We start from the raw sequence: 14103 nt of genomic DNA, 5'->3' as shown, positions 1-14103 counted from the left end.
GCAGACAGATACAGGATCCTCCTGGAGTGACACCAGAAGCTAAGCCAATTATTGAAATAAGCCATTTTTTTGTCTGTATTGTAGTGTCATCATTGGTGAAGGTAGAATGCTGCTTAGGGCTAGAAATATACCTGCTTGGGACGTATAATCTGAGAGTTTGGTCATGCTTCTCTTCATATAGTCCAGAGAGGTACATCTCAAGTCATTCACACCAAAATCTACTATGACAGAGTCATAACGGTAATTGTTGCTGAGTGACTTGATTGAGTGAGTGATTTGATGGATCATGACACCTAACAGGCAGCTGACTGTGACCTTCTTCTTGTTTAACTTGGTGAGTGGGATATCTGTGTCTCTCACTATTGAGTCACCTATAACCAGAACATTTGGTTTTGAGGTGTTTTGCCTTAGGGACTTAATTGTTGAGACACTGATATGTGTGTTGTTATGTGTGGTGTGGATTCTGTTTGTATACTAGTATGTGTATGTTGTTTGTGCTTGGGAGGTCTCTGGTCTTTAGGTAGGCCAAGTAATGCTCAGAACTAATCCACAATAATATTTCCCCTCTGACTATAAAGAAGTAGTTAATATCCTAGATGGCAAATTTAGTGCAAATTTTATTCTACCCACAGTTATAGCTACTTTATAGATTCCACAGTCCTAGCCACATCATTTAATTACTATGGGACTAGTCCTCTCAGCACTCTCAAAAACTAAGCACACCTCATCCATGGGTCCCTTAATATACTAGGTTGCTTGATTATCAGTACCAACATATGGCCCAGCTGAACCTCTACTTAAACTTTTTGATCTAGGCCTCACTACTGATTACATTCCTAAAGCCTGAAAAATAGCCATTTTTTCATGTTGTTATACAAGGGTGGCCCAACCACAGACCCTGGTAACTACAGAACTATTAGTCTCACTAGACTCATATTTAAAGCTATGGAATATATTATCGCTGGACTTGATCAAGCTGGGCATATGATATGGATTAACCCTGAACCCTCCTTAATTTGTCTTTGTATAAGGAAGCTCCTGCCTCTTTAGCCCCATTAATATATTTGAAAAAGTCACTGAAGCAGTGGATATTGGTTATGGAGTACATAGAGCATATTTGGACTTAGCCGGACCTAACCAAGACCTTTGACATAACTCTTCAAGCAGGCATTATAGAAAGACTTGTAAATATGAAGATAAATCTTCTGCAACATTTCATTGTGCTTTTTGACTAGGGCCTAGTACCACCTCAGCACTCCCATCATCATTTCTATACTCAGTATATTCCGACTTAAATCAAACTCTCCTCACTGCATTAATCTCACTGAACCTCTACAAAGATTTTAACACAATCTCATGTGATGTTCTACTTAAGAGGCTCTGTGACCTAGAACTCAGCCCATCAAGTCTAAATTCTATCAAATGACACTCTTTGAGTGGCTTAAACCTGAAAATTGTAAGGCTTCATACTGTACACTTTTCATCAACTCAATAGGTGTTCCCTAAATATCCATTCTTTACCTCAAATTTTAAAAAGATTGTGCAATAACAATATTCACACAACAGCAATATGCTGATGACTGTACATTAATTACCTCAGCTACCTCAGGTGTCAGACTCCAAGAACTAACTTAGCCTATAGCCACTAAGTTAGATGATAATTCTAAATACTAATACAACTAAACTATGCTCTTTTCCCAAATGTCAACTTTAAAAGTACTCCTAAAATACCTTGTGCTTCAAAGAACTAAACAACTCTTGAATTTGTCTAACAAATACAACTGCATGAAATGATCACTGATCATAAACTAAAATTTGATTACCTTGTTATAAAACTAATCAAAAACTAGGCACTTTATAGAAAAATCAAGACATATCTAGCCTCTCATACTCTGAATATCAGTCTATCCAAACTCTACTCCTTCCAACCACATTAATGCCTCCCCATACAAAATAACATACAAAAATGCTCATTTATAAACTCAATTAAGTGTTACAGTAATACTGCCAAGTTTTTCAACACACATTTCTAATAAAGCAGTCCAGTGCCTCGCACTCCAAGTACCACCATTAGAACTTCAGCATGTTCTGACTTTTCATCAACACAAAACAGCCTGTAACATTCTATAAAACCCAAATAAATGCCAGCCTCATATCTGAAGAGCAGATACACCATATCAAGACACCTTCAATCTCTACACCAAATCAAATAATCCCCAAAAAAATATATATATATTTTGGTATTTACCTGTCCTCATTTCTTTCAGATCTAAATGGAGAATCAAGTCAATTTGCTATTTATTTTTACAAAAATGAAAAACATACCTATATTTTTCATAGATATGCTCCTGTCAGCCTCATTCTTATTGTTTTTCTTATACACATCCATAATCTCCAGTCCACAAAGTTCAGTTTCATTTCTATTTCTGTTATTATACTTAGAACTTTCCTGTTTCCTAGCCATTCCCATACAGAATTCCTTTACTCCCATTTATCTTCTAGTTCTTTCCTTGGTATCCTTGCAACATCAGTAGTTTTGGTGTTGAAAAAAAGGATGGGAACACTAGTCCTGTGTAGATAATAGAAAATTAAAAGTCACACAGAATCACAGGTGTACCCCATGCCTAGAATAGATAGAACTTTGGGACAGTTTTCTGCAGATAAATATTAGATGACAATTCACCCGACAAAGGGTTACTGGCAGATACTTTTAACACCCACAGCAACGGAAATGTCTCAGATCACACCTTACAGTACTTAGGGTAGAATCAGACCTAAGTGCAGAAGAAATCTATATATTGAGAGAGGGAAGTACAATATCAGTTGGCAGTCCCAATGGCCTAGCATAGGCTACTGCTGATCATAGTCCGTGATATTCCTTTCTCAGGCTACCTATCCACAAAGAGGAAACTTATGTAATTTTTGTATTTATCAAGTTTTACAAAATACATGACAGTATACTGTAAGATAGAGCCACTGTTGCCTTTTTCTGTCTTCTTGTTTTCTGTGAGTACTATCTAGACTTAGGAAAATCTTTATAACCACCGAGGGGCATGCTTCATGAGATCTAAAGCTGTGTTTTTATTTTTATTTGTCTGTGAATATTTGGACTTTCAGAATCTTAAATGCCAAGGAAAGCTACAGCACAATGTTTGTATTATAGACACACTGAACTTTTTGTACATGATGAAACTTCAGCAATCAACTATATGTAACTAAAAATGACTTCAAATGCAAGTTTAGGTGTCAAAAGTCTTTGTGAATCATTTTAATTTACTTGAAATATTGTTTTGTACATGTAATTTAATCTTTTAAAGGTAAAAAGTTTTCATTCTTTCATTTGACAAAGATTATGGCTTCTGTCATAGTTGTCTAGCAAAGGGAATCCCGGTATTACTGGTGTGACTGTTCTTCTCTGTTCTTGAAGCAGTGACTGTTCAACAATCAGCTATCATAACATATTGATAACTGGCTTATTAAACCAGTGCTCAGTAACTGAGGCATTGTTAACATATTAACAGTTTGATATGAGACAGTATGCTGATGCTGTGAATACAGAGAAGTCCTGCAACGGAAATGTATAAGTAGCTCTTCCTGTAAAATACAGTGAGTATGTATGTTGTTGTTTGTCTTTTCGGCTTTTCCCGGTAAGGGGTCGCCACAGCGGAACTCTGGTCCGCTAATGATTGGCAGTAGATTTTTATGGTGCCGAGTTGCCAGCCCAATGCCCAACCTTCAGCGAAGGCACGCCCATTCACGTATGTCTTTCGGTGGCCACTCGACCGCGGGGAGGACATGCAGACTCCACACAGAAGGCAGTCCCCGCACACTAGCTGAGAATCGAACGGGAGAACCTATTGCTGTGAGGCAACAAATCAACCGCTGTACCATCGCGGCTTACATGTGTATAAAAACAGTTTGGTTATGTCTCAATTCACTGTTAGCGAGTTGGCATTACAGTGCACTTGGCTTAGACTAACATTGGTGAAATCCATAGAGGTCAGTCATTACAATCCTATTGGGGAACAATGTACAACTTATTTGCTTTTGACAAAGCTTGAGGCAGTTAGTACACATTTGCAGTAAGTTTTAAGTCCAGTCATCCTCTTCCATACATATTTGGATGGCAGTGGTACATTCTGCATCCCCTGCTACCCACTTCACATAAGCAACATATATAGTGCTAAAAAGAAATGTGCATTGTTCACAAATAATGTTAGAGCTGCACATCATAAAGGGGAAAGATGCCCTGGAAATTTCCTACTTGTTGAAGGATATAACTGGGAAGTAGAAACAGATTTTTATAGCAGATATGTGACAACTTCAGACTATGGTCATCTCTTAAAAAATACTTCTCTAGTAAATTCAGCCTTGGTATATCTAATAAATGTTTTTTGTTACCACTTGTTAATAAGTAATACACAATGCCTGGATTTTTATATGAACTTAGGACATCTAATGAAGTTACAAGCAGAAAAAGAAAGGTCAATCTGTTTTGTTGTTGTTTGTCTTTCGGCTTTTCCCGGTTAGGGGTCGCCACAGTGGAACTCCGGTCCGCTAATGATTGGCAGTTGTTTTTTATGGTGTCAAGATGCCAGCCCAATGCCCAACCTTCAATGAAGGCATGCCCATTCAATGCATGTTTTCCAAACGCCCACTTGACCGCGGGGAGGACATGCAGACTCCACACAGAAGGCACTCTCAACCTAAGCCGAGAATCGAACGGGAAAACCTCTTGCTGTGAGGCAACAACGCCACCGCTGTGCCACCGCAGATTAATCTGTTTTACATTTAAATAAACTGCATATATCTGAGTAAAGTTATTTTGAACAAAACTGCAGATTTATTTTTCTTGTCATACTCAACTTGTTATGTAACCTTAAAAACTGTGATGTCTGACAGTGCTGCAGTCTACATTCTGGGGATATCATCACATGAGTGCTTTGGTGTGGTACAAACTAAACCAGAACAGAGCAATGTTTGTAGTGTCATTCAGCAAAGTAGTCATATTAGCAGGGAGACATGAAAAACTGAGACAGAAGAGGGACACAAACAGCTCAGATATAGCTTACCCTTAAAAAGTTTACAGGATCTTCCTGCTGCAGTGTTAACTGAATATAAGTTAGATGATTCTGAATGATACTCTGTTTGACGTTTATATCCTTCAGGTTTTCCTCCATCTTTCCCAGACTTCCTGCTGCTTCCTTCTTTAGCTGTTCTATCAGACTTTGTTCCTTATCCTGGAGCAGCCTGTGCAGCTTGACAAATTCTGATCTTATATGTTGTTCTAATCTCAAAGATTTATTCTATAAAAAACAATTCATAGGGTGTGAAATTATGAGAAATGTAATGTTTTTACTGAATCATAAATAGATTAACTCACCGGGAGGTCTGATATCATGTGTTGTTGCTGATTTCCAAGTGCTTTGATACCCTTAAGTTTCAATTCCAGAAGGGATGAGACTTCTTTCAGCTTTTTCTGGAGAAAGGAAGAAATAATATACCAGCATGAAATGAGAAGGACATCTATTTACTTACGTTACTATACATCTTGTCAAGCAGAGTTTCTCACACCTTACACAACATTTCATTACTCACAGCTATGTAACATTTCTGCTCTGCAGAATATTTTACAGTCATATTACTCAGTTCTTTATCTGCAGCATATGCTACATTGTAATATATATGAATATTCAATACTTTTTAATCAGAATAAGAATAGCTTTTAGGGAGTTATATTTAAACATTCAGGATTACTTGATTTGAATGCAACCATTCTTTATCAAGTATCATATATTTTAATACAAAAGCAATTCATGAAAACAACCATATCATTTTTAACTTTACCCAGAAAGGGTTAGCTACCCTTTAACCTTTAATGACAGGGGGTGCAGTCCAGCAGTACATGTCCTTAACCTTGCAATTAATGTAGTTTCTAAATATATACTACATGACCAAACAATGTTTCTCAGTTTTTCTCAATACTGAAAATGTATAGCGAAAGCAAAATAAAATGTGCAGTATATATATATATATATATATATATATATATATATATATATATATATATATATATACTGTAGACATGAACTCATATAACTTATGTTTTCCTTTTTCATGCATAATGATAACTTTGAAGCTGAATATATGAATCACCAGGGATGTGTGGCATACAGTCATCCTCGGGGGATGCAAGGATCTTGAATTAAATAAAACATTTAGTTTGGACAGATATCTTTTTACAGCAGTATGATCAAAACTTTTTTGTATTCAAGGTAGAATTTTTAATATTTTGGGACAAGTCTCTTTAGTATTCATATGTATTTTAGATAAAAAAGCAGACATTCTTTGCATCATCAATATGTAGTTAAAAAGTTCTTAAAAACTATTAGGGAAAACAGCAGTAACAGAAAACAGTGCTTACTTTGATCCACATTAAGGCACTTCTCATCATTCGATGCATCCATTTTCCTAGTTTAACTTTCCAATACAGTAAATGCTCAGTTAACCAGAACTCAAGCAACCAGAACTCTCAAGCAACCAGAAAAAAAATCAAAGAAATACAGTACAATTTTCATGTGTTGCACTTTCTGTTTTCGTCCCCACAGAAACATACCTTACGTTTTTAGTGTTTTAGAGTTTTAAGAAGGAATATAGAAATAAATTCCCTCTCTCCCCAGCCTAAGAACAAGTTAAACCAAACAAATAGTATAGGGTACAGTATTAGTCAGGCCTCTTTTTTAAAAGTAACGCTCAAGCAACCAGAAACTACACTTATCTGGCAGCTACCAAGCCTCATGGGTGCCGGTTAACTGAGAGTTTACTGTATTGACTTCTTTATCCAATGATTTTTAAGGCATCATAACTATAATTCAACAATAGCAGTGAACAATCCACACTTATTAACGCTCAAATATCCTCATCACCAGAAATGAATTGTGTTGCTGAATGTGCTGAGTGTCCTTCCTAACTTTTAGAAGATTTTGGCAGTGATGACAAAGTAAAAGAAAAAAAAATAAACTGCCTTTTTTTAATTAAAAGGTATATTTCTTACATGAAATAAAATACTGGTATTATAAAAAAAGAAAAAAAAAATAATGTCCGTATTGCATCCAGTAATCATTATAAATTTGCTTTGGAGTCTGATGTTCTTGTGTATGAGATACATGTATTCAGCCAGTTTCTTGTAGTTCATCAAAGTGAGCCTCCCTCAAGCAAATGAAGATCCTTTGATCTGTAGCTAGAAATAAGTATCATACCATAGCCAGTGTGTACAAAACACACACACACACACACACACACACACACACACACACACACACACACACACACACACACACACACTCACACACACACATGCACGCACACTGCACATTTTAAATATATCATTTTATGCTGATTTGCAATCAACTCTAAATACTTTACTAATCCTTCTGAATTTAGCTTATTACTACATAAAAATGGTAAAAAATTGTTAGCATTGCCTAAACGCATCATCTTTAGGCATACATGAGTTTCCCCTGAAACAAGTCCAAGCTGGCCTCACAATTTAATATAAAACAGTATATTAAGAACATCAAATGCCATTGTGACATCACTTGGTGAATGCCTAGAGCTGTTCTCTGATGACAGTCAGGTACCATGAAAAAATGTTGAACAAAAATGCCGAACTAAATGTTTTCAGGTAGTGTGTGTGGGAAAGCATTTTTAATCATTACAAGGACAGAACTTAAATGACAGAATTTTTTTTTTTTTTTTTCGGGAGGTACACTGTTGTAAAATAAACCGTAAATTATTAAAAATGAATTCCTGAGACTGTTTCTGTCACATACCATAGATAATTGGCCAATACCTTCAGGTGCAATGCATGTGCATGCATGTGGTAGAGGTGGGGCAGATTTTCTTTCAGTCAGATGGTTGGAGGTGTTCCCAAATACTTTATCTATAAACAATATTTGTGATGCCTTTATAGTTAGAAAATGTACACACTGCTGTAAGGAATTATTTTAGGCGAATACACAGTTTATGAAAGGAGATGAACTGCCACATAAAAAGTATTTATTTATATTTATTTGTTTATTTTCATTTATTAAACAAGATAACTTGCTTGACCTAATAGCCCATTTTCAGCAGCGGCCTGGGAAATAAAGCTTAATGCTAACACATTAATAGAGACAGAAATACAACATAGGTAACAATTTTGAATAAATGATAAAATAACATACATACATATTTGAGAAAAGAAAAGTCAGACCCCCCAGGATTCAATAAAATCCATGTAGGCTCCATGTAGAGCCTACACAGAATGTATCTGTGTACACAGCCACAGTTCCACTCTCAGCAGTGTGGCATGCATATTAATCATGACATTCTGCTGAGGGAGATCATAGTATAAATGGATAATGAATCCGTGTAGGCAGTAGTGCAAAGACTATTTATTTAGTTTTTAAAATGTCATTTGTGTGGCATGGAGCACAGCAGTGCCAAGCTGCGCTCACACATGCACATCTGACACCTGCCAGACATCTAAATATAGACACCAGATGTAATTGATTAGTTCTAGCTGTCTACGTTTGTTTTACCATCTTTTTTTGTTTTGAATGGCTGTTTGTGCAGTGTGGAGTGCAGCAGTACCAAGCTGCACTCAAACATGCACAACTGATACCTTCCATCTACATTATGATAGAGTGAGCAGTCCTTTATGTTGAACATTAAACTTAAAGGGCTATAATGATAAGGCCTACCAACAAAGTTTTGTGCTTTCATCTCTTTGCTGGTGAAGTCACTGACAGTAGGTGTGCACAGTTCATTACATGTGTAAATTCTCTGCCCAACAAATAGTACTTGGCAGGAACCAACCATCTAGGCACTTTCAATCGATTACAGAATATATATCATCTGCCTTAATTTTCAAAAGAGGAAATAAATCGGATACTGTCTCCTCTAAACATTTATAATAACACTATACCTATATTCACATCAAGTCAATCAGTACAGACTACAAATGATTTACTAAAACTGAGATACCAAACACAAGTTCTGAACATAATATTATACTTAAAAACAGGATTTGCTTCCACTGTATGCTTTAATTTGAGGGGTACCTTTACCTTGATCAGCTCCATGAGGTGGCATGGTATCATTACAAAATGGGAGACAAATGTCTGGTAATACCATATTAACCCTGCAAACATCATTGCCTGCTACTTAGTTTGAAGGAAAGGATTGTCAAGCTAATATATAGCACATCTTTGGTATGTGGGAGGAAACAGGTGCACCCACTGAAAAATCATGCAGGCAGAAGGAAGTTCTGGCATCATACAAATGACTACCAACCAAGAACCAAACCAGAAGATCAAGCATTATGAGACAGCAATCCTAACTGCTGCAGCATTGAGCTACCTTCACTATTTAAAAATATCTACCTGGAACAACAATGTGTACATTCTAATAATACAAAGAAATTCTCACAAAGGAAAGCTTACAAATCCTGCACAAAATATATTCTTCATAGCTACGCATATGAGTGACTGTTAAACGTCTTCAAAGTGAGACTGTCCTTCTTGCCTTCACCCTGCACATTATGTCATGAGATTTAGTGAGTTAATTCCCCTACTGCTAATTAAATATGCAACATTAGATGCATTAAGGAATTATTGCTTTCTTGCTCTCTTGACTCCTCTATCATCACTTTCTACAAACAATTCATTCTTTCATGACTATTCCATCCCCAAATCAAATACATTCTTATCCTAAATTAACAACATTGACAAACCTAACCATGACACTGATACTGCCCTACTATATGTTGTGGAGCGCATCAAGATCATGGGAAAATTGTTGAATCAGATGTTACATGCCTCCCCAAAGTGTCAGAAGTATTGATCATTCAGTGCTGTCATGTACCAGAATTATCTGCTGCTGCTCGTATAGTATCATTCAGTGCTAATAAATGACCTAAAGCTATCTGGAAGAAAGACACAAACTGGTAAGAAAGTCATATCACAACAGCTGCCTTTTTCTGCTGGAGTCTAACAGCACATAATATCAAGGCTGCTCCTTTTTACAGTCTCTGTGAATGACACGGTTTGTCATTGTGAAGAAGCAAAACTGGTCCACTATACTGATGTTTCTACAATCATTATTCTGTATGTAATACATTCGCCATGGCTGGTATCTTCCTGTAATCAAGCTTTAATGTACTGCCATTATAGCTTCTATGAGATTTCATCCTAAAATTATTAAAACTAAAACTTTGCTCTTCTTAAACAGGCTTGTATCAGCAGCTCAAAAGGCAGTGAATTTGCTTTTGATACTGGAAGGTGAGAGGAACATGTCTTTGATTTTTACACAAGCAGTATGCATGGATTCATTTTTTATTACTTACTTTGTATTGTATGCTGCACTCCTGGGTTTGCTATCCCTCAGGTGAGATATTCACACATAGCATCCTCCTCCTCTTCCTCATCATCATCATCATCATCAACCCCCTTAGTCCCATTTTCTACATGGGGTCAGGATGTCACATGAACTGCTGTCATCCCTCCCTCTCTTTTCATTGTTACTCTCTTACCTTCTTTTGACACTCGTGCCTGATTCTTGCAGGTCTTCTCTCACACAATCTAAACATTTTGTTACTGGACGCCCTTGTTTCCTCTTACCTTCTTCCTATCTGTCAAAATTTTTCATCACCAGATTACCTTCTGCTTTTCTGCACATCTGCCTGAACCACCATAATATGTTCTTTTGACATTTGTTTGCAATTGGAGCTACTTTTGCTTCTGTTGTTATGTTCATATTTCTTCATCTCACAGTTTGCATCCTAAGACCTATCTCAAGCACTTCATCTCTATCATCTCTAGCTTCCTCAAATTCAATGCTTTTACTACCCAGATTTCTGTACTATACAATAGTACTTGTCACACCACTGTTTTGTATGCCTTACATTTCAGCTTCTTTTGCATTCTTCTGTCATACACTACCTTGCCACTTTATGCCAGCTGACTGCAGCACCTCTGATTCTAGCACTGACCTCCTCATTCAGATTTCCTTTCTCCTCAACCATCCTACCTAAATACCTGCATCACCTGTTCCACTATCTTCACTTCTATATCATTTATCATCTTTTTCTTCTGATTTCTCCCATTTGCTGCCATTACAACTATCTTATCTCTGTGCTAGTTCATCCCATGTGCTTCAGTTTTGCATTCCATTCTCCTGTCCTTTGATGATGTTCTTGCTCAGAGTCTGCCTGTAATGCCTCATCATCTGCATACAGTAACTTTTGTTGATCTGTCCCCTATAACCTGTTTGCTAATGTAGTCCATCACGAGTATGAACATCAGTGGGATCAAAGCTGAACACATATGTACACCCACTCCCACTGGGAATACCTCTGTGAGACTGAACAATGTTTGTTCTTGAGTTATCGGGTCCTTGTATATAGCTTGCCCTAATTCTACCAAAGTTTTCTGGACTTCAAACCACGACAGGACTGGCTGAATCAGCTTTCTTGGGACCTTGTCATACACTTTCTCCATATCTAGGAATGCACAGTTGGACTCTTTCTTCATCTCTAGCTTTTTCTCAACTATCTATCTTATTGCAGTTTTGCTGCATCCTGATTGGAATCTGAACTGCTCATATCCAACTTACTTTCAACTATTTTGTGTATTCATTTATCAATCACCGTCTCAATAACTTTCATGCAGTGTGAGGGGAGTTTGATACCTCTGTAGTGCCCACAGTTGTAAATGTCCCCTTTGTTCCTGAACACTAGCATTAGTATGCTTATTCTGCAGTCATCTGGGATATGCCTTTCTCTCTGCACTGCTATGAGTACCGTCAGAAGCCATTTATCTCTTATCTCACCCAACATCTTTAGAATATCTGCCATGACTTCTTCTGAGACTACATCTGAGCCTGCTGCTTTCCCTGAGATCATTTTTCTAACTGTTTCTCTTACATCTTCAAAGGTGAGCTCCTCATTTTCTCAAGTTGTATGCTGTGTCTGGGGCAGTACAGCTTCATGGGGTTTTCTTCATTCAGAAGCTGCTGGAAGTACTCTTTCTATCTGCCTTTGATGTCCTGTGGACTGGTGAATAGGTTGTTACTGACATCCTTTATGAAAGGAGTCTGACTATCCCTTGCAACCTGATATAGTTTTTTTTTAATATACTTTACTGACTCACTTTCCAGAAGCCGTTAGAATGCCTCTGATCCCTTGTTCTTGCTATTGCATCTCCTGTCTTAGGCAACCAGTATTCTTTCCAATACTGTCCTCTTTTTTTTGTCTCCTACTTTTTCCTAAACTCCTTCTTTCTTTCTTTCTTTTGATGTCTTCCTGGACTTCTGCATTCCACTACCAGCTTTCCTTCTATACCTTATTTCCACATCTGGCTTGGTTGCATATCTGTTCTGTAGTCCTCACACATGTCGTTTTGAGGGGCTACCATTCTTCTCCAACTCCACATATTTCCTCTTCTTCTTGAGTAATGCCTTGCACTGTTGCACTTTCTGTCTACCTGTGGCCATTGCTTGCAGTTACTTTTGGCAACCAATAGGCCATTCTAATTATGGAAACAAGTGGTTTATGCTGTAGACCACTGTACCCCAGTGCCCTTTCCTTACTAGAAGGAAGTCTACCTGAGTTGCAGGTTGACCACTTTTGCATGTGATCTTGTGACTCTCTTTCTTTCTGATCCATGTGTTGGTACTATCAAGTCATTTGCCAGATAAAAGAATGGTTTAATCTCCTTCTTTAGTTCTGTTGCACACCCGTGTGGACCCAGGCAGTCTTCATATTTTGCTCTGTCTGTCCCAATATGTGCATTCAGGTTATCTCTTATTAACAGTAGTTCATGTTGTCCTGATTTCTCTAGTAGGTTCTACAACTGTTGTCTGAATGCACTTTTTTCCTCACTATTATAATCTTGCTGTGGGGCACAGAGTCTGGTTGCCATGAGTCTGTCAGTAATTCCAATGCCAACCCTCACTGCCTTCTGAAGCCTGTCCCTCACCACAATTCCCACACCATTTCTAACCTGTCTTCCTCCACACTGCCCTTCCATCTTGACTGCTGTGCTGCTGCTGCCCAGAGCTCCACTTTTGGGTGAGTTTGAGATGGAAACACTCATCATATTTTTTGGAGGTGGAAGAACCCACAGAAACACAGGAAGTACATGCAAACTCCAAACAGATATTAGCTAGAGGTCAGGATTAAACGTTGTACCTTCTGCATGCGAGGCAAAGAGCTTAACCATTATACCATCTGGTTCACTGGTCTTGTCATAGGTGAGGTTTAAATCACTGCTGCTAGCTCAAGTGGATGTAAAAGATCCAGTGGCACTTAACAAAAAGTAACAGCATTTATTTTAGTTTAAACATAAAAATAAGCATAAGACATATATCAAAATCAAATCATATGAGAAAAATCAAGAAAGATCAACTCTTATTAGTATTCCACAAGAAAACTTACAATATCAGACTGCTTTTGCCAATGTTTGTCAAATAAATCTAAATGGCACCTTTAACCCAAATACTCCAAATAGTATACATCCAAGGCAACATGTCAGCACCAGATAACAGTGTATTTATTGTAACACAGAACATAAAACATTAAAATCCATCTCTGAGGAAATGTCACTGATTCCAGAAAATTAGTCTCAATCTCTTACCCAAGTTTGCAAACCAACAGCAAACACACACACACACACACACACACACACACACACACACACACACACACACACACGCACACGCACACGCACACACACACACACACACACACACACATGCACATTCAAGAATTCATGAGTCAATGTCCCTAATAAACCACATATGTTATGCTTAATTAACCTTTAGTAAGTAACCTTTGATGCCCTAATCTCAACATAAAGTAATTAAGAAATGCAATTGTATTCACTAACTTATTGTCTTTTCTTAAAGGTTCCTTTAACACTTCCCTCTGTGACACCAAGCTTGCTGTAGATGAGGTTTGAATCCCACATCTGCCAACCAGCTAAGAGATGACTGAGTGGAAGTTTGAAACCTAGCAGTGCCAACCATTGTGAAGGAAGTATCTCTGGGCAGCAGGAGTTATAG

General features: G+C 37.5%; 1 protein-coding gene across 1 annotated transcript in view; it reads right to left on the bottom strand.

The window, feature by feature from the left end:
• The window catches only part of LOC122812846 (zinc-binding protein A33-like), a 182520-nt gene that overhangs the window by 50741 nt on the left and 117676 nt on the right, over positions 1 to 14103 (bottom strand). Inside the window, exons 2-3 of the mRNA XM_044084889.1 lie at positions 5384 to 5479; positions 5073 to 5306 (exon numbers count right to left, since the gene is read on the bottom strand). Of these exons, the coding sequence (XP_043940824.1) occupies positions 5073 to 5306; positions 5384 to 5479 (330 nt within the window). The remainder of the gene's footprint in view (positions 1 to 5072; positions 5307 to 5383; positions 5480 to 14103) is intronic.

The sequence above is a fragment of the Protopterus annectens genome, chromosome 10.part0 (genome assembly GCF_019279795.1).
Source record: "Protopterus annectens isolate FY-2018-M chromosome 10.part0, PAN1.0, whole genome shotgun sequence".
NCBI classification, from domain to species: Eukaryota; Metazoa; Chordata; order Ceratodontiformes; family Protopteridae; genus Protopterus; species Protopterus annectens.
Note: the sequence above shows the minus strand (reverse complement) of the source record. Positions and strands in the feature narration are given on the sequence as shown.